Below are 23,802 nucleotides of genomic sequence, written 5' to 3'. Positions count from 1 at the left end.
CCTTTTATTTGTTTTTTGTTTTAAAGGATCAGCCAGCTTTCACAATTGCCAAAGTTACTGACTGCACTAAAGTCACTGAGTCTTGTTACTCTGGTGTCAGGCATGAATTCTACTAGCATTGACCTCAAATATACATATAGGCTGACTTTTGTGAGAGAAATTTCAGAAAGAAAAAAATACAATCATATGTCAAAGATAATTCTAATATTTGTTGTTGTTTTTTCTGAATGATATCTCTCCTTCTGTACTACACAGTTTGTGCGTAAATGTTTGAAATGAAAGCATAAAAGAGGGATTAAATATTTGCAAGAAAATTTGTCAGCACAGCTCCCCCTACAAACAGAATGTATGTATATAAACAGATTAGATCAGATAAACAATACATATTCATAAATATTCTGTAATGACCAACGGAACAGTTGGAAAGCACTGCAATCACTTGCATCAAAAGCTCTGGGAGCATTTGAACAAATACTTGAATTTTAAAAACATTTGGCTGATTCTGTGACTGGAAGCAGACTGAACCATTTTGATCTATCTGCTTTCAATGCAGAGATGAAGGCAGATGGGATGGAAAACAGTTGCAAGTGAATTTACCTGATTTCCATTTAGTTACTATAGAACCAAATCTTTAAGATTTTACTAATAACTAGAGGATCATAAACTGCACTGGCTGTGTCTTCTGACCCAGCATAGACGTTACATAGCAGTTCCTTGTAGACTTTTCCTTTTTTTATCATTCCCAATGTTAATTACAAAATAATAGTTTATTTGAAACAGCAATTTTAATAACTACAGATTGTGGTCTCAGTCTTTGTTCTGTGGGGCAACCATGATTCACATTGACTTGCACATAAAGTTGACAAATGACTTAATCTTCTGACTTTTCCATCCCCTAAATATAATTAATTTTTTTCTACCTCTAGGGCTTGGTAGAACAGAGAATGACAGGTTTTGTATGGATAGGTAGTTTCCTTAAATATTAGAACTATAGTGACACCCTCCACCTTTCCTTGCCGGTGGAAAATTGCCAATCTGACCTACTCTCTCCCCCTTTTAAAATCAAGTCAGAGAGTTTGGCTGTTAAACTGAAAAGAAGAAAACTATTGGAAACTAAAACAGCAGTGTATTTGTATCCTTTGGCTGGTGGCTGTGTGTGTTCAGAAGTCGCACATGTGTAGACAGTGACTGGTCCTGCAGGGATTAGGGCAGAGGTCCTTTCTGGCTAACAGATGGCACCATGACACATCAGAAAGGTGAGCCGCTGTCTAATTCAGATACAAGATGGCTTGCTGAGAAACTGGCTTACTGCCTTATTGTTTAAATATGTTTTCAGGCTTCCTTTTATAGCTTTATTTTCTCAGCTTGTGGCAAAATAGCCACTATGTTATGATTGACTCTCTTGGCTACAGCTGACAGTGTTGATTTGCAGGGTTTATTTAGGTCCTTGAGCTCTCTTGGCTGGCAGTCTTCTTCTTAAAGACTGTTTGAGTTATTCTTACTGGGAACAAGCTCTGCATTCGCAACAAGCTCAGTATGTGGCACAATATGGCCTATGTGCCACACTTCCGTATATTTACTGAAACCTTGTGAGTGAGCTGACTGCAATTAATGAAGCTGAATTAGTGTTTGGGATACTCTTAATTATATATACTGAAGGTGTAATTTAAGATACTTTTGCTAAAATTATTTTTTTTAAAGTGCAGTTAATGGTGACGTGCTTCTTGAAACAGCTGAGATAAAATACAGTACATACACTAAATGTGTTGAAATATTTCTTATGTGTTGGGAATAAGTAGTGAATGTATTTCATATATTGAGTAAGTAGCTGAAACTCACTGGGTGACCTTGGGCAAGTCACACTCTCTCAGCCTCAGGGGAAGGCAATGGCAAACTCCTTTGAACAAATCTTGCCAAGAAAACCCCATGATAGAGTAACCTTAGGATCTCCATAAGTCAGAAATGACTTAAAGGGACGCAACAACAACCACAACCAAAAATATCAGTACAGTATCCCATGAAAATTTGCTATGGAACTATGCTATCTTATTTCCAAAGAATCTTTTGCAGATGAGATAGAGAACTGGACAACAACAAAATATAGACCTGTAAACCCCTGTCCCCACTGCTGCCAGTTATCAAACCCACACCCTTACTACTTTTTTACTACTCTAGTTCACTGAGGGTGGCTCAGATATCAGGCTAGTAAGTCACAAGGTGAGCTGCATAATCGTTTTAAATGTGTAAAAATATTGTTTAGCATATGGGAAGGGAGATGAAAAATAAACTTGTTTTTCAATTTCTAATGAGCTTGCCAGAAGAGGAAATGTGTGACTTTAAAAAATGCATACAAAGAACTAGATTGGTGGTAGAATGCTTGCATTGCATGGCAAAAGTTCCAGATTTGGTGTCTAGGATCTCCAGGTAGAGTGGAGAAGATTTCTGTCTGACACTCTGGAGAGTCACAGTTATTAATATAAACCAAGGTTGAGACTTCACTTGTGACTCTTCATATGGTTTTGGACTGCAGTTCCTATGATCTATCTAGACCTAACAGGAGTTGTAGGCTTAAAACACATGGTGGATTATAGTTGGCAGCCTAGGTATAAACAATATTAAGTATGAATTATAGAGATTTTTGCCCAACTGTCTCCTTTAGATGACAGTTTATAAAACACTGAGAGTAACAATAACCAGTTTTTCAGGTACTGATTAATTATGAGCTTCAGTCCTACATGCTAATAATTTTCTACACTTGAGAAAATTGAACTTGGCCTTTCCCCCAAGTAACCTTTTTAAAGGTAACAAAAGCAACTCTCTCTAAATATGAACTGAAACCAGTTACTGTATAGCCCTTCTATGAAGATGAAATTGTTTTATTATGTAACTGATTCTCTCATTGATACTGTAAAACCGCTCTATGATTGTAAAAAGGTATGATGTATAAGCCTTCTGTATTAGTACATCTTATAAGTCAGTACCATATATTCTTGACTATAAATCGACCTCATGTGTAATTCGAGGGCAGGTGTTGGGGCCAGAATTATGGATTTTGCCATGATACATGGATAAGTCAAGGGTAAAACTTGGAGGCTCTTTCAGTGTGTGTATGTGTGCGGATAGCAAGAGGGACTCTAAATAAGGCTTTTTGCTTCAGCATTTCAGCTTTGGTTTCACCCTTGACTCCCCAAACAGCAGCAGTCAGTGCAGGCGGGAAAGGGACTGTATTTGTTTAATAGCAATCACCCAGGCTTGGCTCAAGAGAAAAAGAAACTTATCTAGTGACAGCATGGGAAAATCTGAAAGCGCTGCTATCACATTACCATATTGACTCATAAATAAATCGACCTGGGATTTTGGAGTCAATTTTGGGGCATAAATTTTTAGACTTATAGACGAGTATATATGGTAACTCAAGCCACCTTGAGTCCTAGTTTGGGGGGAAAGCAAGGTATAAATAAGATGACCACTGGTGGTCGATGTAAATCAAATGGCAACAGGAAATAACTTTAATATACATTAATTATATTTCTCTAGAATTTGTAATCAGTTGGGTGATGTGGAATATACATTGGGCTGAACATAGCTTTAATGGTAAAAAATCAATCCTAAATATATTCCAAACACCAATATAAAATCTATGCAAATGTAGGTGGTTTGGCAAGTAATTAAAAGACATAACACATTGTAAACAACTGTGGAATCCGAAATCCCTTAACAACTTTCTAGAAAAGGAAATCGTACTAATTTTACAGAAGAAAATTGCATTTACGGGGAGGAGGAAACAATTTTATGGCTCTAAACTAAATGAAGTTCAAGAAAAATATTATTCTTTGTAGTGGCAGATGCATGGTTGATGGAAAGTAAGGATAAAAGTTTATCTCGAGAAGAAACCTTACAGCAGATAGCCTGTTAGGAGCATAGTTTCTAGTAATGTACAAGGAGGTGCTGTATGATGACTTTTCAGATGAATTATTCAGCAACCCATGTGCTGAATCACTAAGGCTAGGTAGTATGAATTTGATTCTAAAAACTGTATCTTCACAGTCAAATACTACAAATAACAGCTGTGTTTGTACTGTAAATAATAACTTTATTTACTTGTGAGTTTTCATTGTAGAGGTCATATTAGGAAACTGTTGGTGACACTGGCTGTAGAAACCTCTATTCATTGTACAGTCTGTCCTCCATATCTGCAGACTTGACACCCACAGATTCGATCATACGCGGATGGCAATCCTGCAGGGAGGGTGGCGTTCGCAGAGGAGGAGGAGGCAGGGATGATGAGGAGGAAGGAGAATGAGAACAAGGAAGAGTGGAGAAGAGGAGAAGGAAGAAAAGGAGAATGAGTAGTGGCAGAGCAACAGAGGAGGGTAATAGGAGGAGGAGAAAGTGGAGGATGTGGGGAAGAGGAGGAGGAGGAGAAAGAAGAAGAAGAAGAAGAAAAGGAGGATGAGTGGCAGCAGTGTGATGGAGGGGGGAAGAGGATGAAGGTGGAGAAGGCGAGGTAAGAGGAGGAGGAGGAGCCACAGCAGTGGAGGAGGAGGAAGAACAAAGAAGGAGGAAGCAGGCAGGAAAGAGGAAGAGGAGAAAGAGCCATGGCAGCAGCGACTGGGGAAGAGAGGAGGAGGAGAAGAGGAAGAACAGGTACCTCCCTGCTGCTGCCACAGAGAGAACAGCAAGGCTGGCTTCAGGGAGGGGGCGGGGGCAAAGTGCCACTGTCCTCAATGATGGCGCAGCCACGTGGCTGCACCACCATTGAGTACTATGGGACTTGAGCATATGCAGATTTTGGTATCTGCGGGGGGAGGTGTCTGGAACAGATCCTCCATGGATACCGAGGGCCCATTGTTTTATAGTGCAGTACAAGCATGCAGGGGTATAGAAGTCCCACTCTGATCCAGGAAAATCACAAGAAATATGTGCTGTTATTATGAGCATCAAAACTGTATTGCTTCTAAAAGTAACTTGTCGAACCACTTGAAACTTGGTATCCTTGATCTACTTGAAGAGCTCTGTAGTTATGTTGCATTTCAATGAGATCTCATACAAATTGCTTTAGGTAGAGCTAGTTAAAAGTGGTGACATTATGTATGTAACTTTTTTTTTAAAAAATACATTTTTTATTTTTATTTGTCATATTCTGATTGAAGCTACTGAACTTTATTTCAGAATCCTTAAAGATGAAAGTTCTGTATTGGTTTGATGACATTCTGAGCAAGTGATTTAAATGTTCAGGATTTCTTACCCCATTAAAACCTGTGGGCTAAATCTAATAGTTAGTCTGAACTAGCATAAACACACTGAATCAATTGCTGATAAGTTAAGAGTGATGCAGTGGATTACTGTAGCTGGGGCAAGGTGTTGGATTTGGACCAGTGGCAGCAGTTGTTGGCAAAATTATTTCACTCTAGCTCAATTCATGTTGTATGTACCCCAGTGTTTTCAGAGGGATTTTGCATTATACAGGGAATCCAGTGGATTCTCTCTACAGTGGGCTCATGCTGTCTCCTTGGGTTTGGTTCCAGGACCCCTCATAGATTAGAGGGGTCCTGGAACCTGATCAGCTCCATCGGGCCTAGCCAGAGAAAGAAGAAGGGCCCTCCCTTCAGTCCATCTGCCATGGTCCAGGCCTCAGAGGGAGAGAAGATCTACTGGACTTGATTCCCTTCTCCACTGCCATTCCCCCTTCCTTTTGTGTCATGTCTTTTTAGATTGTAATCCTCAGGGCAGGGAACTGTCTAATTAACAATTTGTATGCCACTCTGAGAGCCTTTTTGGCTGAAGAGCAGGGTAAAAATACTCCAAATAGATAGATAGATAGATAGATAGATAGATAGATACCGAAAACCGTAGATGCTGAAGCCTGATTATTTACAGTGGGGTAGTAAAAATGGTGTCCCTTATACACAATGGCAAAATCAAGGTTTGCTTTTCAGAATACACACACACATTCAAACTGTGGATGGTTGAATCCATGGATATGGAGGGATGACTGTATCCTTGTATGTCTTTAGTTAAAGATTTTGTCTTCACAAGATGAGATGACATGTTACTATAAGAATTGGGACCTTAGTATATGGGCATCTGGAGACTGTTACCTTCTACACCATCCAGTTCTCCTTGGAGCACAATTCTCTTTATGAGAATAAATAAGAGAAAACAAAAAAGAAAAAAGATGTCTAAAATAGGAGGGAGCTAGCTTGTTTCCTGCTGCTCCAGAGACTAGGACCCAGAGCAATGGATGCAAGTTCCAGGAAAAGAGATTCCCCCTCAACATTAGGAGGAACTTCCTGACAGTAAGGGCTGTTCAACAGTAGAACACATTCCCTCGGATTATAGTGGAGTCGCCTTCCTTAGAGGTCTTTAAATAGAGGCTGGATGGGAAGCTTTGCTTTAGATTTCCTGCATGGCAGGGGGGTTGGACTGGTCTCTTCCAACTCTGTAATAGCAGATTTTGACTTACACTAAGTGATATGATCTTGCTGTCATGAAAATATGTTTTTATTCTATGTATAATTCAAGAAAACTATTGCAAATTGTACAAAGTTTTTTTTGTACTTTAGCCTAACTTTTAATAATCTGTCAATAGTAATAGATCTTGAATCTAAATGCTGATACTTGGGTTGCTTTTGAATTTTCAATTGTATGAATGTATACATTTGATGAACAGTACAGCTCAAATCTGAACAGTTGGGTATATGTCCTGCCAAAGCATGCACATTATCTGTTAATTATTCTTTCAGGATCAATGTTACTGGAAAGATTTCAGTTAAATAAAACTAATCAGTTCATTAATAAAAAAAATACAGTTGGCTAGCCACCGATGTTTCAAGGCACAGATAGCTAGCCTGCCAATATGAAGGGCTAACTATACCTCAAAGGCTTTTAGTATGCATGCCAAAATTCAGGTACCTTGGTTTCATAGAGCTATGATACATGCAGATACACATACCTCTTTCCTTCATTAGTTTAGACTATTTGTGGATTGTTTAATCTTGACATATATTAATATGAGTTATTTTAATTTGGTCATTAATATTTACATTAATGTTTAATTATTGTAATGTCTTCTAATAGTGGACTACCTTGCTATATTATCTTTTTTTTCTGATATTGTGAACATCCCAACTGAAGGTTTACCATGAAAAAGTGGTATATAAACACATTTACAATGGATATATTGATGATATTTATTTATTTATTTATTGACATATTGGTAACTTCTTTCTGTCCTGTGATACTGCTGTACGAACAGACTGCTAGTTTTATCTGGGGACACAAAAATTCCTTATGTAATCGATGGCTACATATTTTTGATCCAATTGTGAATGCCCTCTATGAAACCTAATTAGACTTGTACTTTTTATATACTTATTGTACAATGTCTTGCATGATGTCTGTTATTCTAATGTAAAAATTACTTTTATCCTCAGATGACTTTACCTGAATGTATTTTAATGCTATTTTCTTAATGAAGTTTTCTCTTTCTTTTTGGTGGGGGCAACAGAAGAGTTAAGGAAGCTAAGTTGGTCAGGAATTCCAAAACCTGTACGGCCAATTACGTGGAAGCTCCTCTCAGTAAGTAATTCAATACTTTCTGATGATGATAATATTGTTTCTGTTGTCCCATATAATTTTGCTTGAGTCATAGCTAATCAGTAGCACTCCAGAACAGTGTGACAAAAAGAACGCTGTTCAATTCTCAATTTCAAGCTTGGCTTGTCATAAGAGAATAGAGTAGTTAATCATGACAAGTACTAAATTTCTGTCTTCCCCAACTCCATCAAGCTCAGTGGTGTTAAATAAAAACTTAGTTTCTTATAGAAAAGTAAAGCATGTTTCAATTTGTGCATCTTATAATAAGATAATAAATTAAAAGTCTTGTATGTATTGATATTGCGGTTTAACTAGGATGATTTCCTTGCTTGGGGCTAAAAAGTTCTAAGGAACATTTGCGTGTGTGTGTATTGCTATATGCTCAAGAGAACATGGATGCTGCTTTATCAGCAAATGTTCACGTTAGATTTTTAGTTTTCTTAAGTTACACATCCAACAGTTTAATGCTGTTGAATTTTTCAGAGAGCTTAAAGTGACTTTCAGGTTTTTTTTCTTTCACTTTTTTGAGAGAAGATAGTTCTCTAGGGAATATCATGTATTCAGAAGAAATCTGATTTTCAAAGTATAAAAGACTCTCTCTTGCTAATGAGTCTGAATAAATTTGTAGTTTCAGTGCTTTCTAATCCAGAATTTAGATGCATCTCTTAACAGTGATTAAGTAGTCTCTTACAATTAAAATTAAGTGCACAGAAAGCTGTCGTTATTTATTTTATAAATAAAATGTATTCATTTAAATTTAACCCTAAAGTTCAAGCTGAATTTGGTTATTCACTTTTTTTACTCTGTTGGGCAGGAAGAAGAGTGTGAAAAGTTTTATTTCCCATTTCTAGGATTTTTTAAATCCTGATTAGGTGAGAATGCTTTCTGAGGCAAAGTTGATCCATTACATTTATTCATGTATTTACTATCCTTCCTTTACTCCCAAAATGAGACCCAAGGCAGTGTTTTGTTTTATTTTATTTTATTTTATTTTATTTTATTTTATTTTATTTTATATATAGCCATCCTTTCTCCTGGGATTGGAATCAAAACAGCTCACATCAAGTTAAGAACAAAATACACTAACAACTTATTTGATAAAAGTAAAAAATAAATAAGCAGTGCTATTAAAACTCACTAAATTACCGCAGTTAAGGACACATTAAAACACATTTAAAAGATAAAATCACAACATGCCCCATTATACCTCATGCAACATTCGATATTCTTGTTTTGCTCCTTTTTATGTGAAGCCATACTTTTTGCTGTGCAAATTCAAATTCCTAAGATGTATAATTCTTAGTTCCTATTAAGCACTACTTACCCTTTGGACTAATGTAATTTTGTTCACAGTCCTTAAATATTGTTATGTTCTGTAACATAGATCTGGTAATTGCTCATCTTTCTCAGAAATCTGCCCGCAACTGATACACACCAAACAGATTTTCTCTTTTTCTGAATTCTGCACTAAATTTTAAAATGAGAAGGTAATACAAAGTAATACAAAAGATAGTCAAGGGTGTGACATAAGGCTCAGAAGGAGTGGCCTATCGCTGCTCCAACCCCAATTGGGCCATGACTGCAGCAATCGTACAGCCGACTCCTGAAGCAGGCCATTGCTGCGATACCAAACCAGCAGCTGGCAAGGGCAGATTAAATCTGGTCCTAAAAGGGCCAGTCCTTGCCTGCTTGGCAGTTCCTCGGCACAACTTCTGGCCACTTTGAGGGCATATGTCTTCTAAATACCATGCTCCCAAAGCATCCAGAAGCTGCTTTATTTGACCCATCTGTTTCAGGCCTTCGAAGTAATAGAAGTAATCAAACTAGACTATCGATGGATGGGTTTTGAAATATGACTACTAAAATTACATAGTGTCTGAAATCAGAGAGAGATGTAAATGATTTAGTCTTGTGACTACTGTTTGTGTTCATAGTTGAAAAAATAAAACTTGTTTTGGGAGCAGAATAGGATATTGAACCTGTCCAAAAGAAAGGGTTCCTCTATTAATCTTTACAGCTAATTAATAGAAAAAGTATTGATGCATTTGGGACAGTTACATTAAGAAATTGTAGATTAAATTGTTTTCTAATGGGACTAAATAACATTCTAAAGAATATACATACTATTTGACAAGAAATGTATTCTACAATTTCATATTTAAGTTTACATAATATTATGAAAGAAAATATTAAATGTCAGATTGATTTTAAAGCCATAACTTGAACTAATACAGTTTAAAAGATTCAGACATTTTGTATGTGTCATTGAATGCTTTGAAAGGCATTAATTTAACAAGAATGCATAGCTGGTGGGAAAATGAGAATCCCATGGATTTGCCACCTTCAAAATCACGATCTTGTAGTGTATATGTATATTTTCATTCTCACATGGTGTAGTGGATAAAGTTATTCAAGTTATACTAGGGGGACTTGGGCCCAACTTCAGGTGAGCCCTGAAGCTCCTTGCTTATCCTTGGGAAAACCACAGAACCAGTTCAAACAAAATTGTCTCAGCTGATAACAAGTGTTGTGCATGTGTGATTTTCCCCCCTGCCATGATACAGATCTTCCAGGATTTGTTGAAAAACATTTTAATTTACAAAGGAACCAGAAAAGTGGTTTACAAATCTCTATTGGATCCTAATTTTTGCATGTGAGTGTATAAGAAGTGACTAGATCACAATGTTCCAAATATATACAGTACTTTTGAGTTTGCCCTGTGCAGAATTAGTAGTACATTGTGTTGTTGCGGCATATCTGTCTGATTCCTGTCCAGCCTCTGTTTAAATACCTTTAGCGAAACAAAACCACAATCTCCTTGGTGTTCAGAAATCTGTTTTAGTGTCTAGTAGTTCTTTGTTCTAGTGTCTAGTAGTTCTTTGCTAAAAGAAGGAAAGAAAGAAAAAACACCATTTTTAAAATGTATTCCGGTTGGCCATATTTGTCTTAAAATGTAATTTCCAGAGCTGAACAAATTTCAACTTCAGCCTGATCAATGCAAAATAGAGTAGAGCTTTTAATGATCTACTGTTTGTGTTTTGTATTTTTATTCTATGTTGTAATATTGTTAATTGTTTTATTATCATTTTTGTTGTAATCTGCCTTGATTCTTCCGGGAAAAGGCAAATATAAATATATTATTATTATTATTATTATTATTACTACTACTACTACTACTACTACTACTACAGTATATATTTTGGTTATGTTAATGCAGGCTAAGATTGTAGTAGCTTTCTATAGTAGGTGCATCAACTGCTCACTCATATTCAGCTTATGATCAACTAAGTCACTTAGGTCCTGTTTATAATTTGTTTTATTTATATACCGCTATTCCAAAGATCATAGCGGTGAACAGCAAGTAAGCTAATTAGCAAGTAAGCTAATTTGCCCCCAACAGTCTGGGTACTCATTTTAGCGACCTCGGAAGGATGCAAGCCTGAGTCGAGCTTGGGCCCTTTTGCTGGTCTTGAACTCGCAACCTTGTGGTCTTGAGTGAATGGCTGCAGTACAGGCATTTAACCACTGCGCCACCAGGGCACTATTCCCATGCCATGTTTCCCCAATCCTGTTCTTATTCCTCATGATTCATTGTATTGAAATACAAGTTCTTATCTTTCTCTCAGGAATTTCCTCTTGTTAGTTTTAGTCAGTTTTCCAGTCTGTCAAAATCACTTTGAATCTTTATTCCTTATGTCTTATTATTCAGCACACCTTTTTGTGTGCTTTGCTCTTCTACTCCTTTATCCACACCATTTATAGTTGAAACAGTGCAGAGCCTAGGACCTAGAACCCTAAGTTCCAATTCATGAGGCCCTGGAGACCGAAATGCATTTACAGGCCTTAGGTGTTTCTATGCATAGCTGGGAATTTATGTCTGAAATGAGCCATAGTATGAAACAGTACACTAAGAGAAGTGAGGGGAGAGCAGTGACACTGACAGATTGGAAAGTTATGTTTTGCTTATATAGCAGTTAAGTTGTGTGTTTGCACCTTTTTAATTGCCTAATAAAATGGGAACCCTTTGTCCAATCCATCTAAAATTTGGCAGATCCGATGCCTTGGGGGGAGTGGTAGAAGGCTTGAATATTTAATGCTGTTTCGGTGGAAAATACCAAAGTTACAGGAAGCACAGCATGGTCTGGAGTTTTATTGAAATAACTGGGAAAATGGGAAACAAAGGCGTTTAAACGTGTAGTAGTTTTCAAATACATGAGTTTATAATCCACGAAAGCTCACGTGAAACTAAAAAATTGCAGCTGCATTCCCCCTCCCTTTTTTAACAATTTAAATTTGGTTTACTTTCTAGGGTTACCTCCCTGCAAATGTTGATCGGCGGCAAGGCACTTTACAGAGAAAGCGGAAAGAATATTTTGCTTTCGTTGAACAATACTATGATTCACGGAATGAAGAAACTCACCAGGATACATACCGGCAGGTGATGGAATTGAAAAGTGGTGTAAGGGAATCTTCACGCATGTGTTTCACACTTTTAAGTGCCCCCTCCCCTTTAGACATTTCATTGGTTGATATGTATTCCTCCAGGGCATCTTCTGTTGATACTCTTACATACAGCATGGCTATATATGTCATGGCTGTTCTATAACATGTGGTGAGAACAAATAACTTAGTGTATAATGCTACTAACCTCTTCTAATCTCTATTCCATTCTTATGCTGCAATTCCACATGCAGATAGAGCTTTTTTGGGGTGGCTTTGAGATTTTATTACTATGATTTTTTTAGAATATGACCACCATAGGAGTTTTTCTTCCTTGTGTACAGTTATTCTTCCAGTGCAGGTAAAGATGTGGTTATGGCATTGTTCTTGAAATCAATGAAAAGGAAGTCATATGAATTTGTAGGAGTTCCCGACAGCATAAAAGGACATTGGACTAAGCTGCACAACTTCATGCCCGTGACTGTGTCAAAATTAGTTTTCATTGTCCTTCATCTTTTTTCTCCATTTGCAGTTAGTCATGGATAAAGGATAAGTCTTGCCCAGTTTTCTGAGTAGTAGTTTCCAAATCTGCTTTCAGGTAATAAACTTCTCATTGACTATGGGAGCACTGGCTGCCAGATGAAAGATCTCTGACATACTCCTGAGATGTGCTAGCCAAATAATTTGGCAGTTTCCATTACGAGTGTGAACTGAGTTTGCTCTTTAGAATGAACCTCACATTCTCTAGCATCTAAGGAAGATTGGTAGTGACGGACAAGCTGTCTTTTAGGGAGGCCTGTGTGCCATTACTGATCTTCTTGCCACAACCCCCCCAGGAACCCCATGGTTCCTAGGAACACAGTGTGAAAACTATTATTTGATACAGTTGAAGGAAATGGATAATTCAGGTTTGTGAAGTCTTTATTGAGGGACTACCTCTCTATTTTGAAAGCCTGAGGAGCTAATACACCTTTTATGTTCTACAAAATATATCCTGTTAGCCAGAGGTTACTCTCTAAACCTGATCCTCCATTTAGTTTCTCTCTAAATCTGCTCTTCCATTCATCTTCTGGATATGTCCTTTATGTGTGTGTTATGCTTTATCTTCATTTTGAAGTAGTTTGTGTAGACAGCAGCTTTTATTCCTTACATTAATAGATCAAAAAAGCAGATCAAAAGCATCCTTCTGCTTTCTGTTCTTGGTGAGCGGCAACAAACTGGGTTTAATACGGTTCAGGAATTGTAAAGTATAGCAGATGATAAATAGTAATTCCATAGCTTTGTACCTGTACAATCAGAGCAGATGAAGAATGGATGTGCTATATAGACAGGAGAAACCTCAACCTGGCTCATTCCTGTTTTGAGGACAACTGTTAATGTAATACAGAAGATTAAGACATAGTGTATCCACTATCACAATATAGAAAATCATATTATTACATATGTATTATAAATCCATTAAAAAGACAAAGCTTTTAAAAGGTTTATGATGAGGTCTAAAGGGATCCAAGTAAGTTTGAAATCTTACATTCTTTCACTATTATGCAGAAAAATAATCTGAATTTGCTTAAATCTTTTGAAAGTTTCTAAATTTAAGTGTTTCTTTTTTCAGATTCATATAGATATTCCTCGTATGAGTCCGGAAGCTTTAATTCTTCAACCCAAAGTAACAGAGGTAAGTATTACTACCAAATAATAAATCTCACTTCTGTGTATATGTGTGGAGAGAGAGTGAGAGAGAGACTGAGAATATATATTACAGTATCCTTGGGAATACCGCACTGAAAACTGCCTCTTTTTGGTAAGCAATTGTTTATATTCCTTGCTAGTATTCATTATATGACTCTCACTGTTCTGATGGTGTGAATTTTCTACCCCTGCTTCATATTCCAGATGTTAAATCATGGGCTATGCCATCCTCTCTGACACACCTGGTAAAGGTGATCACATATAAATATGATATAAAGAGAAAACTAAAATAAATTTGAATTTCCTTTTTACTTTATTTCATGGCTTTTATCCACCTTAGGGATGTCTTTAAGGTATAAAAAAAGCTTCTGGAACAAACTCTGTCATACTAGCTTTTTACTGTTTCAGCAGAGTTTTTTGAAAGGCCATTAATAATAAAGAATGCTTGACTCCCCCCACCTCCAAATATAGAGACTGGTAGTTGTGCATGGCTTGTAAACCCCTTTGTAAGAGTTCAAGAACTATTTGTAAAATAATGTATGTAATGATACAGAAACTACAACTTGCAAAGTAATACCATATCCATCAAATTACAATACTGGGCAGAATGGTGTGACTTATATGTCTGCCTGTAAAATTATTAAGACAATGTCAAGAGTCCAGTAATCTAGATGTACTGTGGTCCCTTCCCTTACACGGGGGATCCATTCCAGACCCCCCAGCGTAAGAGAAATTCCACATATGCTCGAGCCCATTAAGGATAATGGGGCTCATCCTCGTGGTACGTGGTGGCACACGCACCATTGCTTTTTCCAGCGCATGGCACCGCTACTTTCAACACAGCTTCCAGCGTATGCTGGAAGCCATGTAAGGCGTATCCACATATGACGCGGACGTACTGTAATTACAGCTAGGAGCTGCAGTTGTACTTTCAGTGACTATTTATGGGAATTAGATATTATGTAGTTTTTAAAAATGGATTCATGAGTGGAGCGGAGTGTCGGAGAATATAGAGGACAAGCACACCTAGCCTGGAATCCTGTTATTTAGGGCACTAACTACCATTTACATAGTTTGAATGTACAATCACTAAGAGACTAGAAGCATCTTAGATTTAGACTGCCAAGCAGTCTAAATATTGTGTGCTGGATGCTTTGTTTGCATAGAATTTAACTTAGGGAAAGCTTTGTACAGTCGGTCCTCGCCTTATGCGGGGGATCCGTTCCGGATCCCGCCGCGTAATGCGAATTCCTCCTATGCTCGAGCCCCATTGGAAACAATGGGGCTTGTGCACGGCGGCGCACGGGGCGCAATGGGACGCGCCGCCCCTTCTGCCCCATGCGGCTTGAGCGCGTATTCTCAAGCCGCGTATGGCACGCCCGCGGCCGCACTGTAAACTTATGATAGAGCAGGGCTCGGCAACCTCCGGCCCGCGGGCCGGATGCGGCCCGTGGAGGCCTGGCAACCGTCCGCTGGCTGCCTCTGGGGGCCCGCGGCCCTCTCTTGGGCCCTCCAGGAGGGCTGCCAGGGTGGCAGGGGGCCTCTGGGGGGGCCGGTGCCGTCTCTGGGGCCCTCCAGGAGAGCTCCCAGGGCGTCAGGGGGCCTCTGGGGGCCCTTTGCCATCTCTGGGGCCCTCCAGGAGGGCTCCCAGGGTGGCAGGGGGCCTCTGGGAGGCCCGGTGCCATCGCTGGGGCCCTCCAGGGGGCCCTCCAGCGCTGGCGGCCCCCCAGCTTTTTTACCGGTCTCTGACGGGGCCTGGGGCCCCGACAGGGGCCAGCAAAGATGGGGAGGCCTGGCCCCCAGAGGGTGGAAGCTCCGCCCCCGGCACACGGCCCCACCCCGGAGGTGGAAGCTCCACCCCCGACACATGGCCCCGCCCCGGAGGGTGGAAGCTCCACCCCTGGCACATGGCCCCGCCCCGGAGGGTTGAAGCTCCACCCCCGGCTTCGGCCCCCCAGTCACCTGAGGGACAGCAACCCGGCCCCCGGCTCAAAAAGGTTGCCTACCCCTCTGATAGAGCAATTGGATGAACACTGAAATTTGTCAGCCCTCAGTTTACAGTATAATTAGGTCTTAGATTTATGAACTCATAATTTCTTGATGACTAGGTGTTAATTCCATTGCTCATGTCACCACAAGGGTGTTTGGCTGATTGTTGATTCAGACCTCCACTTTTAACCCTGTGGCTCTTCTATATTTCTCATGGGCCCTGATGTACAGACCTAATAGTCAAAATATTAACTTGCATCAGTCATATGATGGTGTTCAATAGGATTTAAAAAAAACAACAACCCAACAGCACTGTTTCTTTGACTTATTTACTCTGTGAGGTATTTTGTAGTTGTTCTCAGAGCAACCTCAAAAAATGATTAGAATGATTGTCTTCTTTACTATGTGCTCTCTTTTTTCATAATTCAGCAAATATTTGCATACAGAAAATATATTAAACTGCATAATGCCTAATTTACTTACACTGGCTGAAGGCTACATAGTTATTGTAGAAACCCCCCCCCCAGTGTGTGCATCTGTGTGCTTGTCAGTGTGTACTGTAAGTGCTTCCTTGTTCTTTTTTTATAAATGCTATAGGTTTCTTAGAACCATGCCTGCTTTTTGCATTTTTTTTTTTGTGTGTGTTTTATTCATGTCTATAGACCGGTGATGGTGAACCTTTTAGAGGCCGAGTGCCCAAACTGCAACCCAAAGCCCACTTATTTATTGCAAAGTGCCATGTCCCTCTGGCTTTCTAGTAACAAACACTGGCAAACTTTGTGCTGGGGTGATGGCACATGTGCCCACAGAGAGGGTTTGCCATCGCTGCTATAGACTATTAACATTCACTAGGGCCCGTTACAGACGGGCTAAAAAGTACGTGCAGAACGCGTACTAGGGTTAAGATGGGGTGGTGCTTCCACACCACCCTAACCCTAGTGCGCACTCTGTGCGCACAGAATGGTGGCGGCCATTCCACACGGCTGCCGCCATCGATACGTGACGACCACGCTGCCTCCAAATGAGATGGTGCGGTTGTGACGTATTTGGGTCACGGCAGGGCGCCTAGGGCGCCCTTTCCGCGACCCCGGAAGGAGCTCCGTTTCGGAGCTCCTTCCTGGTTTGGTCTGCTGGGCGCAGCCTTCAGACGGCTGCGCCCAGCGGACCAAAGGAGAAAGGGGCCAAACAGCCCCTTTCTCCTTCTCCCCGCCGCCCCAAGGACACCCCTTTCCAGGCTGCGGGGAAGGGGCCTTTTGCCGCTTCCCCGCAGCCCGAAAAGCGGCGGATCGGGGCCACAGCGCCTGCCGCTCTGGCCACTGAGGCCCCGATCCGGCGGGGAAAGGTGCGCCTACAGGCCGCCCCAAAGGGGCAATCTGTAACGTGCCTAAGTTTCTTTAATGTGCACTGAAGGCTCACCTTGAATCACTGACGTTCCTGAGCCATCATCCATGCAGCCTTTGCCTGTTTTGGAACACTGTTATAAGGCTATTGTGCCCTAGTAATTGACTCAGTTCTGTAGAATAGCTTTTATGAAGTCTGCTTGAGAAGTACCAAAGCTGCTAATACAGCACATTTGTTTTGGTTGCAAATGAGTTCAGGTTCATTTTGTTCCACAATTGACTGATTGATTGATTTAAAGTATTCAATATTGCCTCCCAGTCCATAAGGGTTCCTGAGGCAATGAACATATAAAAACCAATTAAAACCATACAGAGATAAAAACATTTTAAATACTCTTCATAATACTCTTTAAAAACTTCCAAAACCAATCTAAAAACAATCTGAAATTGTTCTTGCATAGTAAACTTTGGGGGCAGGGTAGGGGGCATGTTTTACTCAAGACACTTCATGTTGCTGTGACTCAGATCAAACAATACTCAGTGCTCTGACTTTGCAAAGTACATAGATTTCTATTGATCAGCTTCTCTTTCATGTTGGTATATTAATGAAGGACAGAGTGAATCATATAAACTGTCCCTCTTCTTAAGTCTAAATGGAGATAGCTGTGATTTAATACAAAAGATTGACTTTTTTTTCTGTCGGGAAAGATTTTCTTCCTTGTTCATGTTATGAATGCTGCAGTCCTATAAATATATAAATCCCACTGATTTCAGCACAACTTACAGCTGAATAAACATGTGTCAGATTGCACTATAAATAACTTTACCTTGATCAAAAATATTTTTTCAGATCTACCATACACGTCGGCCTCATGTATAAGTTGAGGGAAGATTTTAGGGCCAAAATCATGGATTATGGTATGACCCATGGATAAACTGAGGATAAAACTTAGGGACATGTAATAAAGGAGGTAAACAAAAGAAAAAGAAAACACCACTTTCCTCCCTCCTTCTCCTTTCCTGGACATCTCCCAACCATCAAACACTTCCCTGGTGCTAGAGGAGAAGGTTTTAACATTGGATTGGGAAGGGAGGGAAGTGGAGTTAAATGGGGTTTTTGGTGAGGAGAGAAGATTTTAATATCGGATCGAGAAGGGAATTCCCCCTTTCACACACGGAAGTTTATTGCATGGGCCCTGAAACAGGCCTGTTGGTTCCAAAACAGGGGCGCACACAGAACGGGAATGGGGCTATTACTGCACAAGGGAACGCCACAGAGGTTGGGAAATTACTGGAAAAAGAATGAATGTAATGGCAAGGTGAAGCCATAACTGAACATCCCAGAGCATCATCTCACCACTGCTCAGTTACGGATGGCTTCAGCATGTCATTGTAGTCGTTCTTTCCAAACACTGCCCTGTGGTTAAGATGATATCTCCCCCAATCTCAGTAGAAGATTGAAACTTTTTACACCCCACCCCCCCCCCCCCCCACACACACATGACCATATTCTGCAGCATAGCAATGAATAAACTATCTATTGAAAATATTACATCTTCCTCAGGTGCAAAATACTGAGTTTGAGTTTAGTAAATGCAGTATCTCTCAGCAGAATCACAGCTTGGAGACTGCACAACAAAAGTGAATTTATTGCACAATAAGCTGCACAGAATGGCCTTAAGCTTAGTAGGAGCTATTTAATTTGTTCCCAAGTTTCTTACTGTGCAGAAAACAAGTGTTAGAAACTTCAGCCATAAGTAAAGTTGAAGTTTTTCTGGGTTGGAAGCCATATTCCATACTCTCTTACCGGATGTATCATCATGGTCATACAGTTTCTAGCCTGCCTCTCCTTCCATTACAGATGTTGGGAACCGTGATAGGGTAGACTATCTGACTCCCCTTTCCAGGGTTTTCTCAGAGCCATGGGGTAATCAGCCAAAGTAATTTTCAGTGCTTGGTCTGGGATCCTCACTTGAGTTCTCCCCTTTGCAAAGGTGGGGGGAGCGAGAAAATGCTCTCAAATGACACCTACCTTGTTGTTGTCGCTGATCAGAAATAACAATGATTTCTCTCCCCACCAGGGATGAAACTATGGGGGTCGGGGAATGTGGGTGCCACCTTTCCATATGAATTCTGCCTCCCTCCATGAAGCTTTCTTTCAGTCCCCATATTTCTACTACTGTATTGTAGTAATTTGAAACTTAGTTTGAGCATTTAGAAATAGAGTTTTGGCATCCAGAGGAAAGTACAGTATGCCTAAATTATCAAGGAAATATTTTTGTGGGTTTTTGTGGGTGAGGATGCCAGCCACAGATGCTGGTGAAACATCAGGAAGAAACTCTTCTAGAACATGGCCACATAGCCCGAAAAACCCATTAAAAACTATGGATGCTGGCCATGAAAGCCTTTGACTTACCAAGGAAATGTGAGCACATATACGAGTTCTTGGTATGGATGATTTTCATTTTTTCACACTCTGGAATTCTAGATATTTGGGGACTGAGGGACATTTTTTTAATGAGAGGCAGAATTCTTATTTGTAGTCTCCTGATTTTGCCTCCACTCGTAGCTACACCACTGCATTCCTCTCTGTCCCATAGCTGGCAAACAACCAGAGTCTCCTTGGTGAATTCCACCCTTCTTGCACCAGTGTAATTTTCATTGTGTACAGGATTCTCTTCCCTTACATGGGGGATCCGTGCACGCGGGGGATCCGTATGCGTAAAGTGCGCCAGCGTATGACGTGGGCACACTGTATATACTTGAGATGTGAATAAATCTCTTTTATAGAAAACCTGTTTGTAGACATTACAAATAAAGCCAATGTGGCATAGTAGTTTGAGTGTTGGACTACAACTCTGGTGACTCTGTGATTCCCTCTGCTAAATGGCAACCTGTGATTCGAACCATGGGAAGTTTCATAGTTCACTTCAAAGATATTGAAAAAGCCAACATTTTTGAAAGTTTCCAAATTCATTTTAAAGACCATAAGAGCCTGCTTTTAAAGAGGGAAACTCTTGGAAACTTAGATCTTGACCATAACATGTAAGAAGGAAAAAATATTTTTTGTTTTTTGCAAATGTTCCATCCCCCCCCCCCAGTTTATAACTTGTAGACCAATTTGACTTTGCCGTGGTACTCATATTTCATGAATGTTGTCTTTAAATTACTGAGAAATTGCATTAACAGTGTCTAATAATTACATATGCTGATGAACACTTACTTTGTTATTCAAAGTTTTATTGATTCTGCTCTCAATGGTTTGTGGTTCATTACATTTTCCCCACAGATCTTTGAAAGAATTTTATTTATCTGGGCAATACGTCATCCAGCCAGTGGATATGTCCAAGGCATTAATGATCTTGTTACTCCATTTTTTGTTGTCTTCACTTGTGAATATACAGGTAAGAAAAACTACAATATGAACATTGCTGTAACATGATAATTTAAATTGTCTATTTTAAATTATTTTTGCAAGTTAGAGCTATTAATAACAGCAGCAACAACAACAATTTATTTATATCCCGCCTTTTCCCGAAGGATCAAGTATATGCCATTGTATACTAGTATATGACAAACAGCTTTATCAGTTAGATTGTTAAAGATTAAAAATGTTTCAAAACATTTTAAATTGGGGTAAAAGAGCCATGCTTGTCAAGTATGATGTTTTATGGATTCTTACAGCTATAGTCAGTTTGTCACTAGCTTCCATCCTTCTTCTTACCATGTTGTACTTTTTTCTGTAATTTCCTTTGCTTCATCAATACAGCAAATTAGACTGATTCAATTTGTTACAGGATAGATTACCCTTGAGTGAATGATAGACTGTCCATTTATGAATTGGCATGGAGACCTCTCTTTTGCTTTGCTTCAGTTCATAGGAAGTTCTTTTTCCCTATACTGATTAACTAATTAGAATTGCTGTTGCTTTCTCCCCTAATAATCTTTTAAGTAGGATAGGGGGCTACTCTAGAGAGCACTTAAAGTTTCTGCCTCTTACGCCCTCATCTGTGACAGATAATGAAAATGTTCCTAATGGTCCTAGAACAGTAGGATCTGTGCTGGTATACTTTAGAGTTTGTTAATTGAAATAAGTTTAAATGAGATATGATTAGAGAATTGATATTCCATGTTAAATAGACCATTTAATTAATATAGTAAATACGTTTGTCTTAAGTACTCCACCAGCAGTTTAAATTACAAGTCCTAAGTGAGTTTGCTGTATTTTCTGAAATTTACCATCAACATAGTGCACCACTTGTAATTAGTGACAGTGTCATTGAAAGGTTGTTACTCAGTTACCCTTAGAAAAGAAATTATTGTTGTTGTTTTCTCTTTTGTAGTAAAGTATATATCAGAGGATCTGTTTATTAAAAGCTAGTCATTCATTATGTTCTGTATTGCATAACTGCCATAAGTTTCCATAGGTTTGGTGTAATAATCTCAGATGCTCTTTGCTGGTCACTAGAGACAATGTAGATCTACCTGTTTGGACAGACTAATTATTAAGTGTTAAATGAGAAACTAAAAGTAGGCCTAATATTTACATTAGTTCTAGAATTCTCTAGAGATGGAGTGTAGACCTTCTAGTGTTGCACATTTTGCTAAACGGCCATAGAAGCAAGAAAGATTTGTTTTCTTCAGCACTAGGCAGAACTTCATGAAGCCTGCTTATGAGGAGAATTCTGATGAGCTGTATACTGAAATTATAGAACTGTAGCTGCTTGCAAGTGTGACTGCACATGGCATGCAAATTTGGTTGTTTTAATGTCAGACCTACTCTTAAGAAATTGGCCACTGCATGGTGACACAGAGGAAGTTGTTTGTGGAGCAGTTTCTATGGCTGTTTCAAGCAGCTACTGATATGGGAAGCTACATGTTGGCAAGGAGCCTTGATAAAAGGTTCCTAAGGATAGGATGAGGGAAGAGATAATGCCAAGCCAAATTGGTGTCCTAGTATGGCAGTGCTGACCCTGCAAGTGGCATAAATAATTGCAAGGGTTTTGGTCAAAACATTATGTGTGTATTTTCTATCAGTTTTCTGAATCTGAAAGGAAATACCTCTTTTGTATGAGTTAAGATTTTATCTGCACTACATTAGTAAACCTCAGAACTTTCTACAGTTGGTGCTCCATTTTCATGGGGGATCCGTTCCTGACCCCCCCCCCCAATGAAAACAGAGGCTTGCGCATATTCAACCCCCATAGGCTTGAAAGGGCCATGTGCCTGTGTGCGCACCCGTGCATGTGGGGCATGCCCCATTAAAAATAGCTGAGGTCTCCCCTCCGCAGATGTTCAAGGTCATGGATCCATGAGTTAGGAGGGGCAACTGTAGTTACGTTAACAGTTTTTCAGGTAAATACCATTTAATATGCCAATCTATTGTATTTGGTTATGAGAAGCCCAGTTTAAATTCCTGCTCAGTAATAAAGCTCCCTGTGGGACCTTGGACAAGTCACTATTTCTCAGTTTAACCTTTCTAATATAGCAATATCGAGGCTAAAGTGCTGCTCTGAGTTCTTCAGAATTTAGAGATATAATAAAATACCCTACTTCATTTTTTACCAAAGTGTACTGACTATTGCCTTCACTGATACTTTAAATCATTATTGTCTTTCAAGAATGCAGTGGTAGTTTATTTTCACTGACATTAATGATGGTCTAAATCAGGGGTAGGCAACCTTTTTGAGCCGGGGGCCGGGTTGCTGTCCCTCAGACAACTGGGGGGCCGAAGCCAAAAAATAAATAATTAAATATTTTTTAGAAAATTAAATATATAAATAAACCAGGACAAATGTAGGACAAAATTTTCAAATGGAAGACACTTTTTTTAAAAAAATGGAGGACACGTGAAAAAAATTGCTGATTTTTAAAAAAAATGTTAATATAAATGCATGTTTCTGAGGCTTCTATAGACAATTGCCCCCCAAAGGCCCCGGAGACAATCGGTGGCAGGACCAGGCCGGGGGTCGGTCCCAAGGCCTTGCCGGGCCGCATCCGGCCCGCGGGCCGCAGGTTGCCTACCCCTGGTCTAAATAGTTAGCATACTTTCATAAATTGATTATAAATGTTTAGAAATTTCAGGACAGCCAGGTGGTGACTACTATTATCCAAGAGATCTACTGTTAGCCATTCCGCACACTAGCTCTCTAACCCGTTTCCTTCCACAATTTTTTCATATGCCACCTACTATTTCCTATTCCTTCAAGCATGAAACAATATACTAATTTCCATGTTTTATAATGTTTTGACTGTCTCTCATAATATAGGAATCAGACAATGTAACAATAATAGGTTAATGGATTTTCAAATTCCCCACTGATAAATGAGAATTTTGGTGTGTTTGAGAATATAGTCACCACTGATCAAACTGTTCTGTTAATTATTATTTAATTCTAATTAGAATACTCTCATGATAAGTAAATTTACATTAGCCCATTGGATATAGCAAAGCAGTAATGAACTGAATTTACTTAGATGTATTTCAGTAATGTAGACATCGTTTTCATATATGCCAATTATTGGAGTGTAAATTAAAATGGGATGACATTCACAGGAAGTAAAGCTGTAATAGTTACAGTGTTTGATACATTAGATTTTTATGAAGCTGACCTTGTAACTATTTGCATTTAATTTGAACTTGATTGCTTTCCGTTTTTCATGTACCAAGTTGACTGGTCTGTTAAATCCTTATAGAATTTAGCATAATTGTTTGACTTTGCAATTTGCAGTCAGGAGGTTTTCT

General features: G+C 39.3%; 1 protein-coding gene across 2 annotated transcripts in view; it reads left to right on the top strand.

Moving 5' to 3' along the window:
- The window catches only part of TBC1D22A (TBC1 domain family member 22A), a 183,970-nt gene that overhangs the window by 47,724 nt on the left and 112,444 nt on the right, over nt 1–23,802 (top strand). Inside the window, exons 5-8 of one of the 2 annotated variants that reach the window (XM_042469051.1) lie at nt 7,511–7,581; nt 11,909–12,037; nt 13,652–13,714; nt 20,347–20,461. In XM_042469051.1, the coding sequence (XP_042324985.1) occupies nt 7,511–7,581; nt 11,909–12,037; nt 13,652–13,714; nt 20,347–20,461 (378 nt within the window). Of the gene's footprint in view, nt 1–7,510; nt 7,582–11,908; nt 12,059–13,651; nt 13,715–20,346; nt 20,462–23,802 lie in introns of both variants that reach the window. The other variant, XM_042469050.1, reaches the window with a different exon arrangement.

This window comes from Sceloporus undulatus, chromosome 5 (assembly GCF_019175285.1).
Source record: "Sceloporus undulatus isolate JIND9_A2432 ecotype Alabama chromosome 5, SceUnd_v1.1, whole genome shotgun sequence".
NCBI classification, from domain to species: Eukaryota; Metazoa; Chordata; class Lepidosauria; order Squamata; family Phrynosomatidae; genus Sceloporus; species Sceloporus undulatus.
The sequence above is the reverse complement of the archived record's forward strand: the minus strand, read 5'-3'. Positions and strand labels throughout refer to the sequence as shown.